Below are 18,408 nucleotides of genomic sequence, written 5' to 3'. Positions count from 1 at the left end.
TCACAGCTCATACTCCCACCCAGCTTTGTGTGGTCTGCAAACTTGGATATATTAGATTAGATTAGAGATACAGCACTGAAACAGGCCCTTCGGCCCACCGAGTCTGTGCCGACCATCAACCACCCATTTATACTAATCCTACACTAATCCCATATTCCTACCAAACATCCCCACCTGTCCCTATATTTCCCTACCACCTACCTATACTAGTGGCAATTTATAATGGCCAATTTACCTATCAACCTGCAAGTCTTTTGGCTTGTGGGAGGAAACCGGAGCACCCGGAGAAAACCCACGCAGACACAGGGAGAACTTGCAAACTCCACACAGGCAGTACCCGGAATCGAACCCGGGTCCCTGGAGCTGTGAGGCTGCGGTGCTAACCACTGCATTACATTTAATTCCCTCATCTATATCATTAATATATATTGCGAATAGCTGGGTTCCTAGCACTGATTCCTGTAGTACCCCACTAGTCACTGCCTGCCACTCGGAAAAAGACCCGTTTATTCCTACGCTTTGTTTCCTGTCTGCCAACCAGTTCTCTACCCCCAATCCCATGTGCTTTAATTTTGCATGCTAATCTCTTATGTGGGACCTTATCGAAAGCCTTCTGAAAGTCCAAACACACCACATCCACTGGTTCCCCCTTATCTATTCTACTAGTTACATCCTCAAAAAATTGCAGTTGAGTTGTAAAGCATGATTTCATAAATCCATGTTACTTTGTCCGATCCTGTCATTGTTTTCCAAGTGCTCTGCTATTACATCTTTTATAATGAACTCGAGCATTTTCCCCACTACTGATGTTAGGCTAACCGGTCTATAATTCCCTGTTTTCTCTCTACCTCCTTTTTAAAATAGTGGGGTTACATTAGCTACCCTCCAATCCATTGGACCTGTTCCAGAGTCTATAGAATTTTGAAAAATGACCAGCAATGCATCTACTATTTCTAGGCTCACTTCCTTAAGTACTCTGGGATGTAGATTATCAGACCCTGGGGATTTATTGGTCTTCAATCCCATCAATTTCCCTAACACTATTTCCCTACTAATACTGATTTCATACAGCTCCCCCTTCTCACTAGACCCTGTGTTCCCCAAGATTTCTGGGAAGTAATTTGTATCCTCCTTTGTGAAGACAGAACCAAAGTATGTATTTAATTGGTCTGCCATTTCTTTGTTCCCCATCATAAATTCCCCCCATTTCTGACTGTAAGGGATCCACATTTGTCTTCACTAATCTTTTTCTCTTCACATATCTATAGAAGCTTTTGCAGTCAGTTTTTATGTTCTCTGAAAGCTTACTCTCATATTCTATTTTCCCCTTCTTAATCAATCTATTTGTCCTTCTTTGCTGAATTCTAAACTGCTCCCAATCCTCAGGTGTGCTGCTTGTTCTGGCCATTTTATATTTCTCCTCCTTGGATCTAATACTACCCCTAATTTCTTTTGTAAGCCACGGTTGAGCCACCCTTCCTGTTTTATTTTTGTGCCAGACGGAATGAACAATTGTTGTAATTCATCCATGCGCTCTTTAAATGCTAGCCATTGCCTATCCACTATCAACCCTTTAAGTAATGTTCCCCAATCTATCATAGCCAACTCGCGCCTCATACTTTCATAGTTTCCTTTATTTAGATTCAGGACCTTAGACTCGGAATCAACTCTCTCACTCTCCATCTTAATGAAGAATTCTATCATGTTATGGTCGCTCTTCCCCAAGGGACCCCACATAACAAGATTGTTAACTAATCTTTTCTCATTACACAATACCCAGTCTAGGATGGCCTGTTCTCTAGCTGGTTCCTCAACGTATTGGTCCTAAAAACCATCATGTACATACTCCAGGAATTCCTCCTCTACAGTATTATTGCTAATTTGGTTTACCCAATCTATATGTAGATTTAAGATCACCCATAAGTTGTACCCTTATTGCATGCGTCTCTAATTTCCTGTTTAATGCCATCCTCTACATCACCACTGCTGTTTGGGGGTCTATATACAACCCCCACCAACGTTTTATGCCCTTTGGTGTTTCTTAACTCCACCCATACAGATTCCACATCAGGATTCTCTGAGCTAATATCCTTCCTCACTATTGTATTAATTTCCTCTTTTACTAACAATGCTACTCTACCTCCTTTCCCTTTTTACCTGTCCTTCCTAAATATTGAATACCCCTGGATGTTCAGTTTCCATCCTTGGTCACCCTGCAGCCATGTCTCTGTAATCGCAACTATATCGTATCCATTAACATCTATTTGTGCAGTTAATTCGCCCACCTTATTGCGAATACTCTGTGCATTGAGACACAATGCCTTTAGGCTTGTCCTTTGAGCATTCTTAGTCATCTTAACATTATTTCGCACTGTGGCCCTATTCGTTTCTTGCCCTTGATTTCTATGCCTTCCACTTCTGCCTTTTTGTTTCCTGTCTTTCTTTTCTATCCTTGTTTCCTCCTCCTCAGTCTCCCCGCTCAGGTTCCCATCCCCCTGCCATTCTAGTTTAAATCCTCCCCAACAGCACTAGCAAACGCCCCCTGTGAGGACATCGGTTCTGGTCCTGCCTGGATGTAACCTGTCCCGCTTGTACAGGTCCCACCTTCCCCAGAATCGGTCCCGATGTCCCAGAAATCTAAATCCCTCCCTCCTGCACCATTTCTCCAGCCACACATTCATCTGGTCTATTCTCCTGTTCCTATTTTCACTAGCACGTGGTACAGGAAGTTACCCTGAGATTACTGCCTTTGAGGTCCTGCTTTTTAATTTAGCTCCTAACTCCTTAACTTCATTTTGCAGAACCTCATCCCTTTTTCTACCTATGCCATTGGTACCAACATGTACCACGACCACTGGCTGTTTACCCTACCCCTTCAGAATGTCCTGCAGCCGCTCCAAGACATCCTTGACCCCAGCACCAGGGAGGCAACATATCATCCTGGAGTCTTGTTTGCGGCCACAGAAATGCCTGTCGGGTGTTCCCCTTACAATTGAATCTCCTATCAATATGACTCTCCCAGTCTTTCCACCCCCAGCTGTGCAGCAGAACCATCTGTGGTGCCACGAACTTGGCTGCTGCTGCTTTCCCTGGGAGGCCATCCACCCCAACAGTATCCAAAGCGGTATATCTGTTTGAGAGGGGGATGGCCACAGGGGACTCCTGCACTACCTGCCTACGCCTACTACTCCATCTGGTGGTCACCCATCCCTTTTCTGCCTGTGTAGCCATTACCTGCGGTGTGACCACCTCACTAAACGTGCTATCCATGATGTCCGCAGCATCATAGATGCTCCACAGTGAATCCACCCGCAGCTCCAGCTCCGTAATGCGGGTAGCCACCTCCTGCACACATGGTTGTCAGGGACACTGGAAGCGTCCCTGATTTCCCACATAGTGCAGGAGGAGCATATCACGGATGCGAGCTCTCCTGTCATGACTTACCCTTAGGTTATTTAGTTGCTCCCTGTGAAAAATACTGATTACAGTAGGGACCTTGTTCTACTCCAAACACGACCCACTACAACCTGAAGTCCTAAATAAATTACACTAATTTTAAAAAACACACTTTAGTAGTACTCACCTTATCACTTATACGGTAGGTTTTGACTTTTTTTGAAAAAAACTTCCTTTTTTTTAAGCTATTTAATGCGCTAACAGCTGTTACTTGCCCAACCAATCACCTTGTAGATTTCCCGTGATGTCACTGTCAGTCTTTTTTTCCTGTTTTGAATCCCAGCGCGCGGAGACACAGACAGAGCGAGAGAGCCTGCCGCCACTCCGGTCTCCAGGTAAGTAAGGGCCTCGAGCCCCGCTCTCTCCTTTTCTGGTCCCGCTCAGGATGCGATTCCTCCCAGGTTCACCTGCCTCCTGTCTCCAGGTAAGTCATTGACATTCTAGATAAGATGTTTACAAAGTGGGGTTTCCCAGAGACTATGACTATCACTACGGATGACGGACTGCAGTTTGTTTCCAGTCAGTTCACAGAGTTCCTAGCAAGCTACAGAATTCATCACCATCTGACATCGTGATACAACCCGCAATCGAATGGTGTCGAACATTTCAACAGGGTGATCAAGGACAGTTTGAGAGCTAGCATGTCAGAGGGGAAAATGTTTGAATAATTCATTCATAACCTATTTCACACATATCGACCCACCCCACACTCTCTGACCAGAAATACACTGGCTGAACTTATGATTGGTCACAACATTCGCACACTGCTGACCATTCTTCAGTTGTCACAGCCATCCAATATGAATGTCCGAGTGAAAGCAGAAGAAATCTGCTAAGTGACAAAGCAAGGTAAAAGCGTCCTCTGATAAGTGGACATGCGCAAGGAAACCATGATTCACAGTGACGATTCACAGTCATAGATTGGGTTTACATCAAACCTCCAAATTGCAACCACAAGCTCGCATCATCTCTATCATGAACCCAAGAAGATCAAGTGGATGCTCATTCCCAACGCTTATCTCTTGATTAACAGCACCAAGTGGAATGTGCAGACCAGGAGATTTTGACGATTGTAACTACAAGGATATATTTCCTTTTCTGATTAGTGATTGTGATGTTGATCATCTACCTCATCAAAATGATCACACAGAACCACAACCATGTCTTCACCAAAATCAACGCCATCATAGGAGACCGCCATATCTCAAAGATTATGTGTGTACTTAGACGAACAAAGAGACTCTAAGAAATGACTCAATATATACCTGTTTGTTGCTTATGAAGGTTTAATTCAAAATAAGCTCCTTAATCTACAAGGGGGGAAATAGGTTGTGTTTGATTGTTCAGTAATTGATTGCTCTGTGTTGTGTTTGTAAGACTGCTCACTATGCTGTCAGTCAATCCTGAGGGGCAAGGTTCCAAAAGGGAAACTAAGACAGATCCGGGCAGCCATCTGAATAAAGCCTACACACACAGAAATCAAGAGTCTAATTTCTTCATGCTTGGGGTATGAAACATAACAATTACTCATAATATCCCTCATTTTCATTCGATCCATTATTTCCAGAATGTTTTTGAGCCTTCTACTGTGAAGACAGATACAGAGTATTTCCCAGAATTACAGAATTGTTACAGTGCCGAAGGAGGCCATTTGGCCCATCGTGTCTGCACCGGCTTTCCGAATGAACAATTCATCTAGTACCACGCCCCGCCTTCTCCCCGTAACCCTGCACATTCTTCCTTTTTCAGGTAACAGTCTAATTCCCTTTTGAATGCTTCAATTGAACCTGCCTCCACCACACTCTCAGGCAGTGCATTCCAGATCCTAAAAAGATTTTCCTCATGTAGCTTTTGCTTTTCTTACCAAATATTTTAAATCTGTGCCCTCTCATTCTCAATCCTTTCATGAGTGGGAACAGTTTCTCTCTATCTACTCTGTCCAGACCCCTCATGGTTTTGAATATCTCTATCAAATCACCTCTCAGCCTTCTCTTCCCCAAGGAAAACAGTCCCAAGTTCTCCAATCTATCTTCATAACTAAAGTTCCTCATCCTGGAACCGTTTTGGTGAATCTTTTCTGTACTCTCTCCAATGCTTTCACATCTTTCCGAAAGTGCGGTGACCAGAACTGGACACAATACTCCAGCTAAAGCTGAACTAGTGTCTTATACAAGTTCAACATAACCTCCTTGCTCTTGTACTCTATGCCTCTATTAATAAAGCCCAGGATATTGTATGCTTTATGAACCGCTCTCTCTACCTGTCCTGCCACCTTCAATGACTTATGCATATATACACTCAGGTCCCTCTGCTCCTGCATCCCCTTTAGAATTGTGCCGTTTATCTTATATTGTCTCTCCATGTTCTTCCCACCAAAATGAATCACTTCCCATTCCTCCGCATTGAATTTAATCTGCCACTCGTCTGCCCATTCTACTAACTGGTCTGTCTTTTTGAAGTTCTACACTGTCCTCCTCACAGTTCACAGTTTATTGTCTCTGCCAGTTCCTTATTCCCATTATAATTTCTCCTGTTTCTGCCTCTAAATGGGCCTACATTTACTTTCACTAATCATTTCCTTTTTGCACATCTATAGAGGTTTCTATCTTTTCCCGGGGGTTGAACAGACAAACATTTCTCTTGGTTTGAGTTTCCCATTTGTAAATCCTTCCCTTCTAATACCCTGTAAAAGGAGTTTACAAAAGCCATCACTGACAGTACAGGAAGGAAATTCACAACGTTAAAGCTGTGCAAGCACTTGAGAAAGAAAATACAAGTTGGTTACTGGCAAGTCATGATAATCTTTTTCAAGTTAAACAAATCATTTTCATTTGTTTCGGGACAGACAAATCATGTAGTTAATGAACAAAAGATTTGTTGCTTGACTCACATGCCAACATGTTCCTGATAATCAGGTTATAACATGAATTGAAGACTGTAGTTTAATTTAGGTTCAATGAATAGGTTTACTAATGTGAGTGGAACAAACAGAAGTACAGGCCGCTCAGCCATGCTTCTAGTAAAACTGCTGGGTGATATTTTGTCCTACCTTGTGTCCTTGTTTGCCTGGTTCACCAGCCTCCCCTTTCACACCTTTGTGTCCCTGTAAATCGAAGAGGTGAATGAATTAGAAACACTTCATCAAAGTTCATGTCCACTTTTTCTACTAGTTATATTTGTTTCAGTCATAATGAACTAATTGGACACTTACTTTCATTCCAGGAAGACCAGCATAGCCTTGTAGGCCAGGAGGACAAGCATTGGGACACTGCAAGCAAACAGACATTCTACTTAATGAATATCATGCAAAATACACCGTGGGGAAGCTATATCAATACTGCTGAAACCTTACCAGAGCCTCATCACTGCTGTCACCATGCATAAGTGCTGGAAGTCCCTGCAGCAAAAGCAAAATGGAAACATTATTAACAAAGTTAATTATAAGAGCAACCAGGAGCAAGATAAGGAAAAAAGTTTGTACGCAGCGAGTTATTATCAAATGGAAGACACTGCCTCGAACATAGGAACAGCAGGAGGCCACTTCACCTCCAGTCTGTTCACAGAATCACAGAATTGTTACCGCACTGAAGGAGGCCATTCGGCCCGTCATGTCTGCACCGGCTCTCCAAATGAGCAATTCACCTAGTGACACTCCCCCCGCCTTCTCCCCGTAACCCTGAAAATTCTTCCTTTTCATATAAAGGTCTAATTCCCTTTTGAATGCTTCAATTGAACCTGCCTCCGCCGCACTCTCAGGAAGTGCATTCCAGACCTTAACCTCTCGCTGTGTGAAAACATTTTTCTTCATGTTGCTTTTGCTTCTTTTGCCAATTACTTCAAATCTGTGCCCTCCTGTCACAAACTCTCTATCTACTCTGTCCAGACCCCTCATGATTTTGAATATTTCTATCAAATCACCTCTCAGCCTTCACTTCTCCAAGGAAAACAGTTCTAACTTCTCCAATCTATCTTCATAACTGAAATTCCTCATCCCTGGAACCATTCTCGTGAATATTTTCTGCACTCTCTCTAACGCCTTCACATCCTTCCTAAAACACAGCTCTCAGAACTGGACACAGTATTCTAGCTGAGGCCGAACTAGTTTCTTATACAAGTTCAACATAACCTCCTTGCTCTTGTACTCTATGTCCCTATTAATAAAGCCTAGGATACTGCATGTTTTATTAATTGCTTTCTCAACCTGTCCTACAACTTTCAATGACTTATGCACATATCTATGTCCCTCTGCTCCTGCATCTCCTTTAGAATTGTACCCTTTATTTTATATTGTCTCTCCATTTTCTTCCTACCAAAATGAATCACTTCACATTTCTCTGCATTGAACTTCATTTGCAACCTGTCTGCCCATTCCACCAACTTGTCTATGTCCTTTTAAAGTTCTACACTATCCTCCTCACAGTTCACAATGCTTCCAAGTTTTGTATCAGCTGCAAACTTTGAAATTGTGCCCTGTACACCAAGGTCTAGGTCATTAATGTATATTAGGAAAAGCAAGGGTCCCAACACTGACCCCTGGTGAACTCCACTATAAACCTTCCTACAGCCCAAGAAACATTCATTAACCACTACTCTTTGTTTCCTGTCACTCAGCCAATTCCGTGTCCACATTGCTACTGTTCTGTTTATTCCATGAGCTACACAAACGTCTTTTGAAAGTCCATGTCCACCACATCAGCAGCATTGGCCTCATCAACCCTCTCTGTTACCTCTTCAAAAAACTCCAACAAGTTAGTTAACCATGATTTTCCCTTAAGAAATCCATGCTGGCTTTCTTTAATTAACCTGCATTTGTCTATGTTACTATTAATTTTGTCCCTAATTATTCTTTCTAGAATTTTCCCCACCACTGAAGTTAACTGATTGGCCTGTAGTTGCACTATTCAATGAGGTCACGGCTGATCTGTGTCCTAACTCCATATACCCGCCTTTGCCCCATATCCCTTAATATCTTTGCTTCACAATAATCTATCAATCTCACATTTAAAATGAACAATTGATCTGGCATCAATTGCCGTTTACAGAAGAGAGTTCCAAACTTCTACCACCCTTTGGTGAAGAAGTTTTTCCTAATTTCACTCCTGAACGTCCTAGATTCTCTCTATCTACCCTACCTGTTCCCCTTAATACCTTGAAAACTTTAATCAATTACCCCTTAACCTTCTAAGTCCCAGGGAATACAACACTAGTTTGTGTAAAATCTCCTCATAATTTAACCCTTGGTGTCCAGGTATCATTCTGGTAAATCTACACTGCACTTCCTCCAAGGCCAATATATCCTTCCTAAGGTGTGGTGCCCAGACCTGCACACAGTACTCAAAAGTGAGATGGAAACTAGTTCAATAATAATTTTCAAAAGGGATTCAAAAGAACAGGAGAGTGGGAGAAATTTCAAAGAGCTGGCGCAGTCACAATGGGCTGAATGGCCTCCTTCTGTGCCATCTCATTTAATAATTCTATGATTCGACCAGCTTCAAGACATAGTGGGTAAAAACACAATTTAGTGTGATACAAAGCCACATAGGCCAAGAAGTTCTAAAACTCGAGCCTGGTCGATTGCTGGTCATAGATAGCACAGCAATTCACGTGATACAAGGCCCAGACATAGTGGACGCAATTTTCTGAACTTAGTTGAAGTGGTGAGACCATTAGCAGGTTGTGATTAATTAGGAGGCTCTTTAACTGAGCATCCCACTACTGAGTTTCCCAACCAATCAGGCAGGGCAGACAGGATGAAGCACCGAATCTGTCAAAGGTGGGATTTGTAATTAAAGGGACCTCAGCAGGGGTCAAAATGGCTCAACTGGACTTGGATTCTGGAGGCTGCAGGAATAGGTAGGAGACCTGGGAAGACTGCTCCCCAGGTCTCACTTTTACCTGGAGGTCTTGCTGCGGGATCTGAGGGACTGCAGTAAGGCGATGGTTCCCAAGAATGGAAGGAAGAGGACAACCTCTCCAACCAAGAAATACCCGAGGAAGTCAGCAGCAGGAGTGTGTTCCCTCTAACCTGGATTCAGAGTACCGAGAGGATCCAGGACCTCAAGAGGGTGGGAAAGGTGAGTGGCAGAACACTTCCAGGTGCCAAGCCCCACACATTTACCTGCCCAGCATTCTCCTGCCCAGCACTCCTCGGGGAAACACACCTTGCAACTCCACTCATTTCTCTCTCTCTCCAGGTACCTCCTCACATCCCCATCCGAACAGCCAACAGTCACACTCGCCCTCATCCAATTGCCCTCTCACAACCATGCCGCACAGTCAACCTCCACACAAGCCATTAGGAACACGCACCTCTCTGATTTCTCTCTTTGCAGGAGAAGAGAGTACACAACCTCGTGGAGAGACAGAGGCCCAGCTATGGGTGGCCCTCTAATGCTCCAGTGACAGGCACCTTGATGGTCACTTGAAATGTGTGCCAATCTGGTCCACTGTGAAGGAGGTCTTATTCCAGAAGGCTGCAGATGTCAGCATTAACCTGCCGTGAAAGGTGGATCCTCCTGAGGCGCTGGTGCTCAGACATGTCGAGAGAGCTGATCCTCTGTCTGTAGACTCTGTGTTGGGTGGTCTCACCTCCTTCCATCACCTCAGTGTCCATCCACTCTTTCCCTATGGAGTGCCATATGGCTGAGGAGAAGGCAGCTGGTGCTGCTGCCGGTGCTGCTGTTGGTGTTGGTGTTGCTGCTCCTCTTGGTCCTCATCAGAGGTGCAAGGTGGAGCTGCACAAGCTGCTCCCATGCTGCAGTGAAGGCTGCCAGTAGGGAAGGGCAGATCAAGGTGAGTGAAGCAGTGAAAACACTCTCTGAGAAGGAGTGCTGTGAGCAGCAGCCTCTCACCTGGCCCTGGCTGACACTCTTGCATTTCACTGATCAAAGGCTTCCCAGCCTGTCAGTTTCACTGAAGATGTATTCCCCACATTGCACTCGCCTGGTTGACCCTTGCGAGTTGCTGACAGCTTGGGAAACAGGCACCCCGGCTGTTAAAGCCAGAGTTGTGGGTTAAAACAGTACTTAATTAGCTAATTGATTATTTTAATTGCTTACCCGACTGCTGCACAGGGGTTCCCCGCTCACCTGCAAACCCGCCTGGGTGAAACCCGGAAGAGGGTGGGATGATCTCAGGGTCCCAACCCAACATCACTTTTAGGGGATTTAACTCATCAAACACACCTAAACCTGCCTAGGAAAATTGCTCCGTGTCCCTGGAAAGTCAGGGGAAAAGAAGACTGAAACTGTTTCCAATTTTGATTGCTGTCCTTTGTTCTATATTGACAGGTGAGGAGAGGGTCCAGCACCAGCTGGTGAATCACCCAGTGACACTCACCACTAAAGAACATGCATGAAGAGCAGACACTTGTGTGACATCATAGAAGGTTGCTTAAAACCTACAGAATTGTATCTTCAGGAGATGAGGGGAGAAAATCAAAGTCGGGCAAGATTTTAAAGAAAATATTGGCAACAAATCAGAAAGGATAGAAGGTCATTCAAACAGATGATGTACTATGAAAGTGGGTGTACAAATTAATTCTGACTCAGATACATATTCGCCATTTGGTTTCATGAAGCCACGCATTAGGTCTTGATCACGTAATCTAGGCTGACATTCCAGTGCACTACTGAAAGAGTGCTGCATTGTCAAAAGGGCCATCCTATTGGATAATAAACCATGGAGGTGGAATTAGTCATCACTAGAAGAGGCTCATGGTGAATTGTCAGCCCATTTTACACCACGCTCGATTCTTTTCCACTGATTTCACTTCTGCAGTACTGGTGAACACCAATCTCAGCCTCCATGTTTCTGTCCTCCAGTGCTTTAAGTGGATGTCACAAAATCCCATAGCACTAAAAGGACAGCAGCGAGGTCAATCAAGTGTCCTTATTGATATCTTTCCTCAACAAACACAAGCAAAAACAGTTTAACTGAACATTAATCTCAATAGTGTTTGTGGGCTGTTGCTGTGTGCAAAATAGCAACCTTATCTGTCTACATAACAACAGCTACTGCACTTTAAAGTAATCCATTCTTCGGGAAGTGTTTTGGAGAGGCCCCTCAGGCCTGATCTGCCATTCAACTAGATCATGGCTGGTCTTCTATCTCAACAGCATTTTCCCACACTATCCCCATATCCCTTGATTTCTTTAATATCTAGAAAACGATCGATATCTGTTGTCAAAATGCTCAATGACTGAGCCTAAACAATCCTCTGGGGTAGAGAATTCCAAAGATTCACCACCCTCTGAGTGAAGACATTCCTCCTCCTTACAGTTCTAAATGGCCTACCTCTTACTCTGAGACTGTGTCCCTTGGTTCTGGACCCCCAGCCAGGGGAAACATCCTTCCTGCATCAACCCTGTCGAGCCCTGTAAGAATTTTGTATGCTTCAATGAGATCACCTCTCATTCTTCGAAACTCTAGAGAATACAGGCCCAGACTCCTCAACCACTCCTCATAGGACAATCCTAGGGATTAGTCTGGTGAACCTTCATTGCACTCCCTCTATGGCTAATATATCCTTCCTTAGGTAAGGAGACTAAAACTGTACACAATACCCCAGGTGCAGTCTCACCAAGACTCTATACAATTGCAGCAAGACTTCTTTACTCCTGTACTCAAATTCTCTTGCAATAAAGGCCAACAAACCATTTGCCTTCCTAATTGCTTACTGCACCTGCATGTTAGCTTTCGGTGACTTATGAACAAAGACACCCAGGTCCCTTTGGACATCAACACTTCCCAATCTCTCACCATTTAAGAAATACTCTGCATTTCTGTTTTTCCTACCAAAGTGGATAACTTCACATTTTTTCACATTATATTCAATCTGCCATGTTCTTGCCCACTCATTGAGCCTGTCTAAATCCCCATGAAGTCTCTTTGAATCCTCCTGACAACTCACATTCCCACTTAGTTGTGTGTCATCAGCAAACTTGGAAATATTACATTTGGTCTCCACATCCAAATCATTGATATAGATTGTGAATAGCTGGGGAACAAACACTGATCCTTGCAGTACCCCACTAGTCATAGCCTGCCAACCTGAGAATGACGTGTTTATTCCTACTCTCTTACTACAGGTTTTTCATCACAATTCAGAATAATGGAGCTGAGAACTAATTTCATTTTTTATTAGCCTAGATTTGCTTTGACAATGACAATGAAGCTTTCAGCTGTCACCAACACTACAAGGTGGAGAGGTCCAGTGACTTTCAGAGTGCCCACGCACTATAGCTCATAAATTCAGATGGTACAATGGGCCAAACTCTGCTGCTCCAGAGGCTTTGCAGTATCAGTCGACCTGTAGATATGGTAGTAGCGAGAATTTGGGCTAATTGTTCACTAACGACAAATTATTCTGACTGAAAAGTTTTAGGGTTTGCACTTCAAGCCGTTAAGAATGCTTAATGAGGACACCAGCACCGGAAGGGAACTTTCAAAAAGGCTGTTGGACGCAGGTAGATTTTTCAACTCTCCTCAAATCTAATTGATCAGACATTTTAAATGGTCAAATGCATTTAACAAGATTTATCTGGCTTTTTAAATGTTTTAATGTAAACTGTTATTTAAAAATATTCATCAGACTTTTTAACTATTTTTATGTAAATTATATTTGAGCATGATTTATCAAATTTAAATGTTTCAATGTATATCACTTTTAAAACAATTTCTCTGACTTTTTTAAAAAAGTATTAATTTATGATTTTGTAAAATGATTCTGATCAAATTCATCTGATTTAACCTTTTGCTCCTTTGGCTTTTTAGCATGACAGATACTGCAGCAGACTGGTTTGGGCAGATTCTGCGGTCTTGGCTTCCAGTCACAGCACCCTGTGATCAGTCCTATCCATCCACGCTACAGAATGTTGCAGGACCTCACTGAGACCCAGGCCATGAGGGAATCCTCACTCCCTGGAGCTGAAATTGTCACGCCCACTATCAACTTAGGCACCTTCGCAGGTCAGTCCAAGGTCAATCCAATGCCAACGCTTCACCACTGACTGCAAAATCCGGACCATAAATTCTCAATTACTTTCCATTCCAGATTAAACCAATCCCAATTATTCTTGTTGAGGCACAGTGGAATGAGTCTGCTTCAGTGAGATGTTCTTTTCGTTAGACTTACTGTAAATTATCAATCAGCGTTGACTTGTTAATAAACTACAAAACAAAAATGGTCAACATTTGTGCGCTGGGTAATAAATGAAAATGAATATTTGGGTAAAATGGTGAATCACTCACCTTGGGTCCAGGTGGACCTGGTGGTCCAGATAATCCTGGAAATCCTCGATCACCCTGAAATTGAAATGAAACTGCATGTCATTACCAATGTAAAAACTGAAATATCTATCTTGTGCTAATTGGGCATCAAATTCCAAGATAAGCTCCCATCTAATAACCAGTGAAATATATCCGAATCAACTCAAAATACAGAGTTGCATCTTCAACAGCTCGCAAACTGCAGGACATTATTTGTAGTGTTGTTTTGCAAGTTGCAGTTTTGCTTGCATTATTCTAAAGGGAATGATAGAAGTATCATGGACCAGAAAACCCCAGACCTATTAAGAACCCCAGCTCTTGTCCGTGCATGCACATGTCTGATTCACAATGGTGGCTGTGTAATGAAGCTATTTCAGAGGAAAATGAAGAATGTGCACATTGTAAAAATGTGATTTTTTTAATATTCAGCCCTCTTTTGTTCCCCCTTACATTTTGAAGTTGTCTGCTTCACATACCAAGTCCAATTAGGGAGCCAGTCTTGGACCTCACCCAGCTGTCTGAATCAGCTTCTAGGACGTGTACAAGAATGGCCTGGGGATGATCTTCCCATTACTTTTCCCTTCCCCTCATTAGGGAAGTAGAACTTTTTTCACACTTCTGGATAAAATACAAGAGTAAGCATTCCACAGAGCAATGGAACTGAGATGGGAAACATGGCATCTTGAGGGAGTACAGCAATACTGCTGCATGATTCCTTCAAGTTTTCTTTTTATGGCTGAACTTCCCATTTCTGCTTTCTCTATTTGTTTTCAGCCACTGGAAAGGAACAGGATTCAACACCAATAAGTCTCAAGTCAAGCGAGAGATTAGAGTAGGTTTTTTCTCACTCTGAGGGTAAGGGATATGTAAAACCAAGTCCCAGCTATGGCCAAAGTGGTTAACTTGTTTAAAAAGGAACTGGGTAACTATCTGGTTGAGAATAGGATGGTGATCAACATGGGCGAGATGATCAAATATTTCATGGGACTTGATGGTTCCTGCGTTTCAAGGTGGGGAATGGTGGAAATGTCAGGATGGACAAATATTCGAGAGTTTTACTTGATGATCTTTGAGGAACAAACAGTGTTTATGTATATCAATGAGGTTAGTCTCAGGAGCATACTGAGACAGTGTATAGTGGCACGAGCAATTAATAGAAAAAGAATCTGAGGATAAATTACAGCATAGGTAGAGTGATTTGAGAGAAAATTAACCAGCCATATGATGGTAACTTGTTTACAAGTGTACTGTTCCACACTCTTTCATAAGCTTTGGAGTTGTCCAAGGCAATGACAAAAATCTCGAGAGAAGTGTTCTAGCGGTACAGATCAAAGGTATCACCAGTGGAATGGCCAGGTCAAAAATCATACCAGCACATTGGAAAATGCCAAATCTAATGGATGGATACTTTGAGACTTGTCTGTAGTTTCAAGAACTGTAGAAGTACTGGTATAAAATCAATAAGATTGCAGTTAGAACAACAAGGATTATCTTCCTTAGGGATATGGTGAACATAAATTTCAAAAGGGCTGTGAGACTGAAGAGATGATATGGGGTGCTGATATGCTGTGAGGCAAATATTTTAAGGACATTGGATGGGATAACATGAGGAGCAAAAGTCTTACTGGAGTCCAGAGGACAGAAACTCTGGCAAGAATAAATTGAGTTTGGTCATTGAGGTGGAACAGAATGGAGCAATGGTAGGAGGTTCTTTAACAAAATCATTAAGATTGGAGGCAAAAAGAGAGCCAAATGGCCAGCTTTCTCTTTAGGAAAGTGCAGTATCAGAATGAAAGAGGGATGAAAAAGTTGATTCACTGACATTATGGTAATGAAGTAACTAACAACTTCATAAGGAGCAGGAAGATAAAGATTGAGACTTTTAGCAGAAAAGTTACGGGTGAAATTGGACTTGGTAGCACTCATATTCTGGGTGCTATAAGTGCCATTAGGGATCCAAAATTATGTCTGTGGTGCGCACACACACTTATGATGGGAAGCGTGCTGGCACCATCTTGGTAAAGGCATTAGCAGATGTGCAGTTAACATCTGCCAGAAGTATGTAAATTAGACAAATCATGACATAATCAGCGTGGATGAAGGGCATACCCCACTCCCTCCCCCATCCACCCACCATACTAACCCCATTTAAAGGGATCATCAATGATTTACAGGTTAGTTGCTGATTGATTTCTCCTGGCTGTTGTTTCGATTCTACATGTTTTTAATGTTTTCTTTCGTTGTTTCAGTTTGCAAAAGTCCATAGGGAGCGCGGTGGTAGGTGCTGAAGGAGTTTTTATTAACATCAGGCTTCTACACAAACCAGTCATGGGTGCACTAGTAGGCATTCCCCTTGGAGTACAGCATGACTCGGAGAAGGAGCAGAGGCCACACAGAGGCCGCACGACAAGCTGTTAGAAGATGGGGAGGTGAGGGAAAGGGCTCTCAGCAGGATGCCATGTCAGCCCAGGGTGTTCAGGCAGCAATTCTTCTACTTAAACCTTAGAGCTGATCAACATGTGAATCTCTGCACTTCAGTAAGGAGGTCCTCACTGAAATCATAGTCACCTTCTGCAGCCACAACTGCAACTTCAGAGCAGGGCAAAGACGGCATTGCCAAAGGCTGTGAAGGTGACTATGGCCGTGAACTTTCGTGCGTCTGGCTCCTTCCAGGCTGGAGCAGGCAATATTAGGAAGATCTCAAAGTTTGCCATCCACTGTTGCAAAAGGGAGGTCACTGAGGCTCTGTAATCAGAGAGTTAAGTTAATTTATTCTTTCTTGCCAGAGACAAGCAGTTGTAGCATGCAGGTTTGCCAAGTTTGCAGATTTCCTGTGGTGCAGGGTGCCATTGCTTGCAAGCACATTGCTTTGCAGGCATTACATGTCAACTCAGCCCTTTTCCAGAACCGAAATGGATTCCACTCCCTCAACGTCTAGTTGGTATGAGTGCTGTCATCCTGAGAGACGACAGCAGGTTCATGCAGCACAGAGTCACTGCCACTCCCCTGGGATGGCACCTCAGTAATCTGTTGGAGGACAGATTGCTGGACTGCTGTGACACCCTGCAAACCACTTTGAACACTAGTATTCGCAGCTATGATGACAGCATTCTGAGCCTGCATGGCAGTGAGCTGAGCTTGTATGCCTTCAGTCTGATCTTCCACAGCAGCACTCAGATTTTTGGTGGAAGCCACTGATGCTGCAATGGAAGGTGAGACATTGACCATCAGAAGCTGCATCGCGGTTGGGTCCGCAAGTATGTTGATGGACACCACTTCTACATTGGAAAGGATGGGCTCCAAGCTCTGCATGAAGCCCTGGGCCAAGTTGGAGCCAGACCCCTCCATGCTCCTTGACAATGACCACAGGCTTTCTGACAGGCCTGCCTATGCACCAAGCACTTTGTTGTGCAAATCCGTCAGCGGTCTTCTGTAGCCTGTCCAATCGCAGTCCTCATCTGAGTCCTCTGCAGCAGAAACTATGTGCAACCTTGCCCTCCAGTGAGCTGGTACCTGCGCAATCCTTTCCCCCTGCCCTGGCTGCAGGCCACTAAGACCTGGTGTCTCACCACATGCAGAACCTACCTCTATGCTCTCTCTAAGATATGCAGTGTCAGAATCTAAGCTGCTGGCTGCGAGTGTGAAATCAGGTGATGGTGTCTCTTCACCATCATTGTCTTGCTGTTCTTCGACTGCCTGGCCAGGTTGGGCCTCTTGGGTATTTGAAAGGAGAAAGACACAAGGGTAGAGTTGTGGTGTGGGGAGGAGTGGAAAGTAAGAGGTGTATGGTTATACCATCTACAGCTTGTAAATCAGTAGAGAGTGTGGGATGAGGAGGAAGTGGGATGTGAGAAGGAGGATTAGGTATGAGGTATAAGCTATCTTCAATAAACTCAGCTCCACCGCTGGCCATGGCCTCATCATTGGTCATTCTGATAATGGACAGCACCATCTCCTCCATGGGGTTTTTAAAGCATGCAAGCATGCAGTCATGCCCATTCCCCTGCCAGTTAGGTGCTGCTGCCTCCGGTAATGTGCTACCTTGTCCAACAATAAAGAGGGGACTGTAGTGTGTGCAAGCTGTGGGATGTGGATATGAGCTTTGCAGCAGTGCTAAGTGTGTGAGGGTGAGGTGAAGCTAATAATGATAGACATGAGTCGTGAATGATAGAGATTGTTTATTAGTGAGTGTTGGGGGTCTGATGTATTGAGCAATGTCTGAGGCTAGTAGTGCATTAGGTGGGATATGACATTTGAAGATGCACTCCTGACTTTGACCACTCGTGGGAAGTCATTAAATGTTTGCAACACTGCATCCACGTCCTTAGGGTGGCGTTCCTGGCATTGATCTCCTCAGCAATCTGCTCCCACTGCCCCCTCACCATGTGTCTGGAGGGAGGCCTCCAGGCTCCCTGTGGATATCGAACATGTCTCTTCCTTTCTACCTCCTCCAGTACAGCATTAGAAAACCTGGGTGCCCATTCTCTCCCATTTTCAGCCATTCTTCCCTCTTTCCCAGGTCAAATTTAGCTCACAAAGGACTCCTAGTACCTACTCCAGCCACAATGCACTTCCCCTCTAAGAGATGCAGGCTAGCTTTAAGTAGTCCTAGCAAGCTATGATTTTGGATCCCTTGCTGATGTGTGCAGCCAAGGAACACTGGGAATAGCACTGGCTGCACAA

General features: G+C 43.8%; 1 protein-coding gene across 1 annotated transcript in view; it reads right to left on the bottom strand.

Moving 5' to 3' along the window:
• Nucleotides 1-18,408, bottom strand: part of LOC137366606 (collagen alpha-1(IX) chain-like) — a 230,725-nt gene that overhangs the window by 106,230 nt on the left and 106,087 nt on the right. Inside the window, exons 13-16 of the mRNA XM_068028325.1 lie at nt 13,708-13,761; nt 6,809-6,853; nt 6,668-6,724; nt 6,506-6,559 (exon numbers count right to left, since the gene is read on the bottom strand). Of these exons, the coding sequence (XP_067884426.1) occupies nt 6,506-6,559; nt 6,668-6,724; nt 6,809-6,853; nt 13,708-13,761 (210 nt within the window). The remainder of the gene's footprint in view (nt 1-6,505; nt 6,560-6,667; nt 6,725-6,808; nt 6,854-13,707; nt 13,762-18,408) is intronic.

The sequence above is a fragment of the Heterodontus francisci genome, chromosome 3 (assembly GCF_036365525.1).
Source record: "Heterodontus francisci isolate sHetFra1 chromosome 3, sHetFra1.hap1, whole genome shotgun sequence".
Classification (NCBI taxonomy): Eukaryota; Metazoa; Chordata; class Chondrichthyes; order Heterodontiformes; family Heterodontidae; genus Heterodontus; species Heterodontus francisci.
This window is presented reverse-complemented; position numbering and strand designations above follow the sequence as displayed.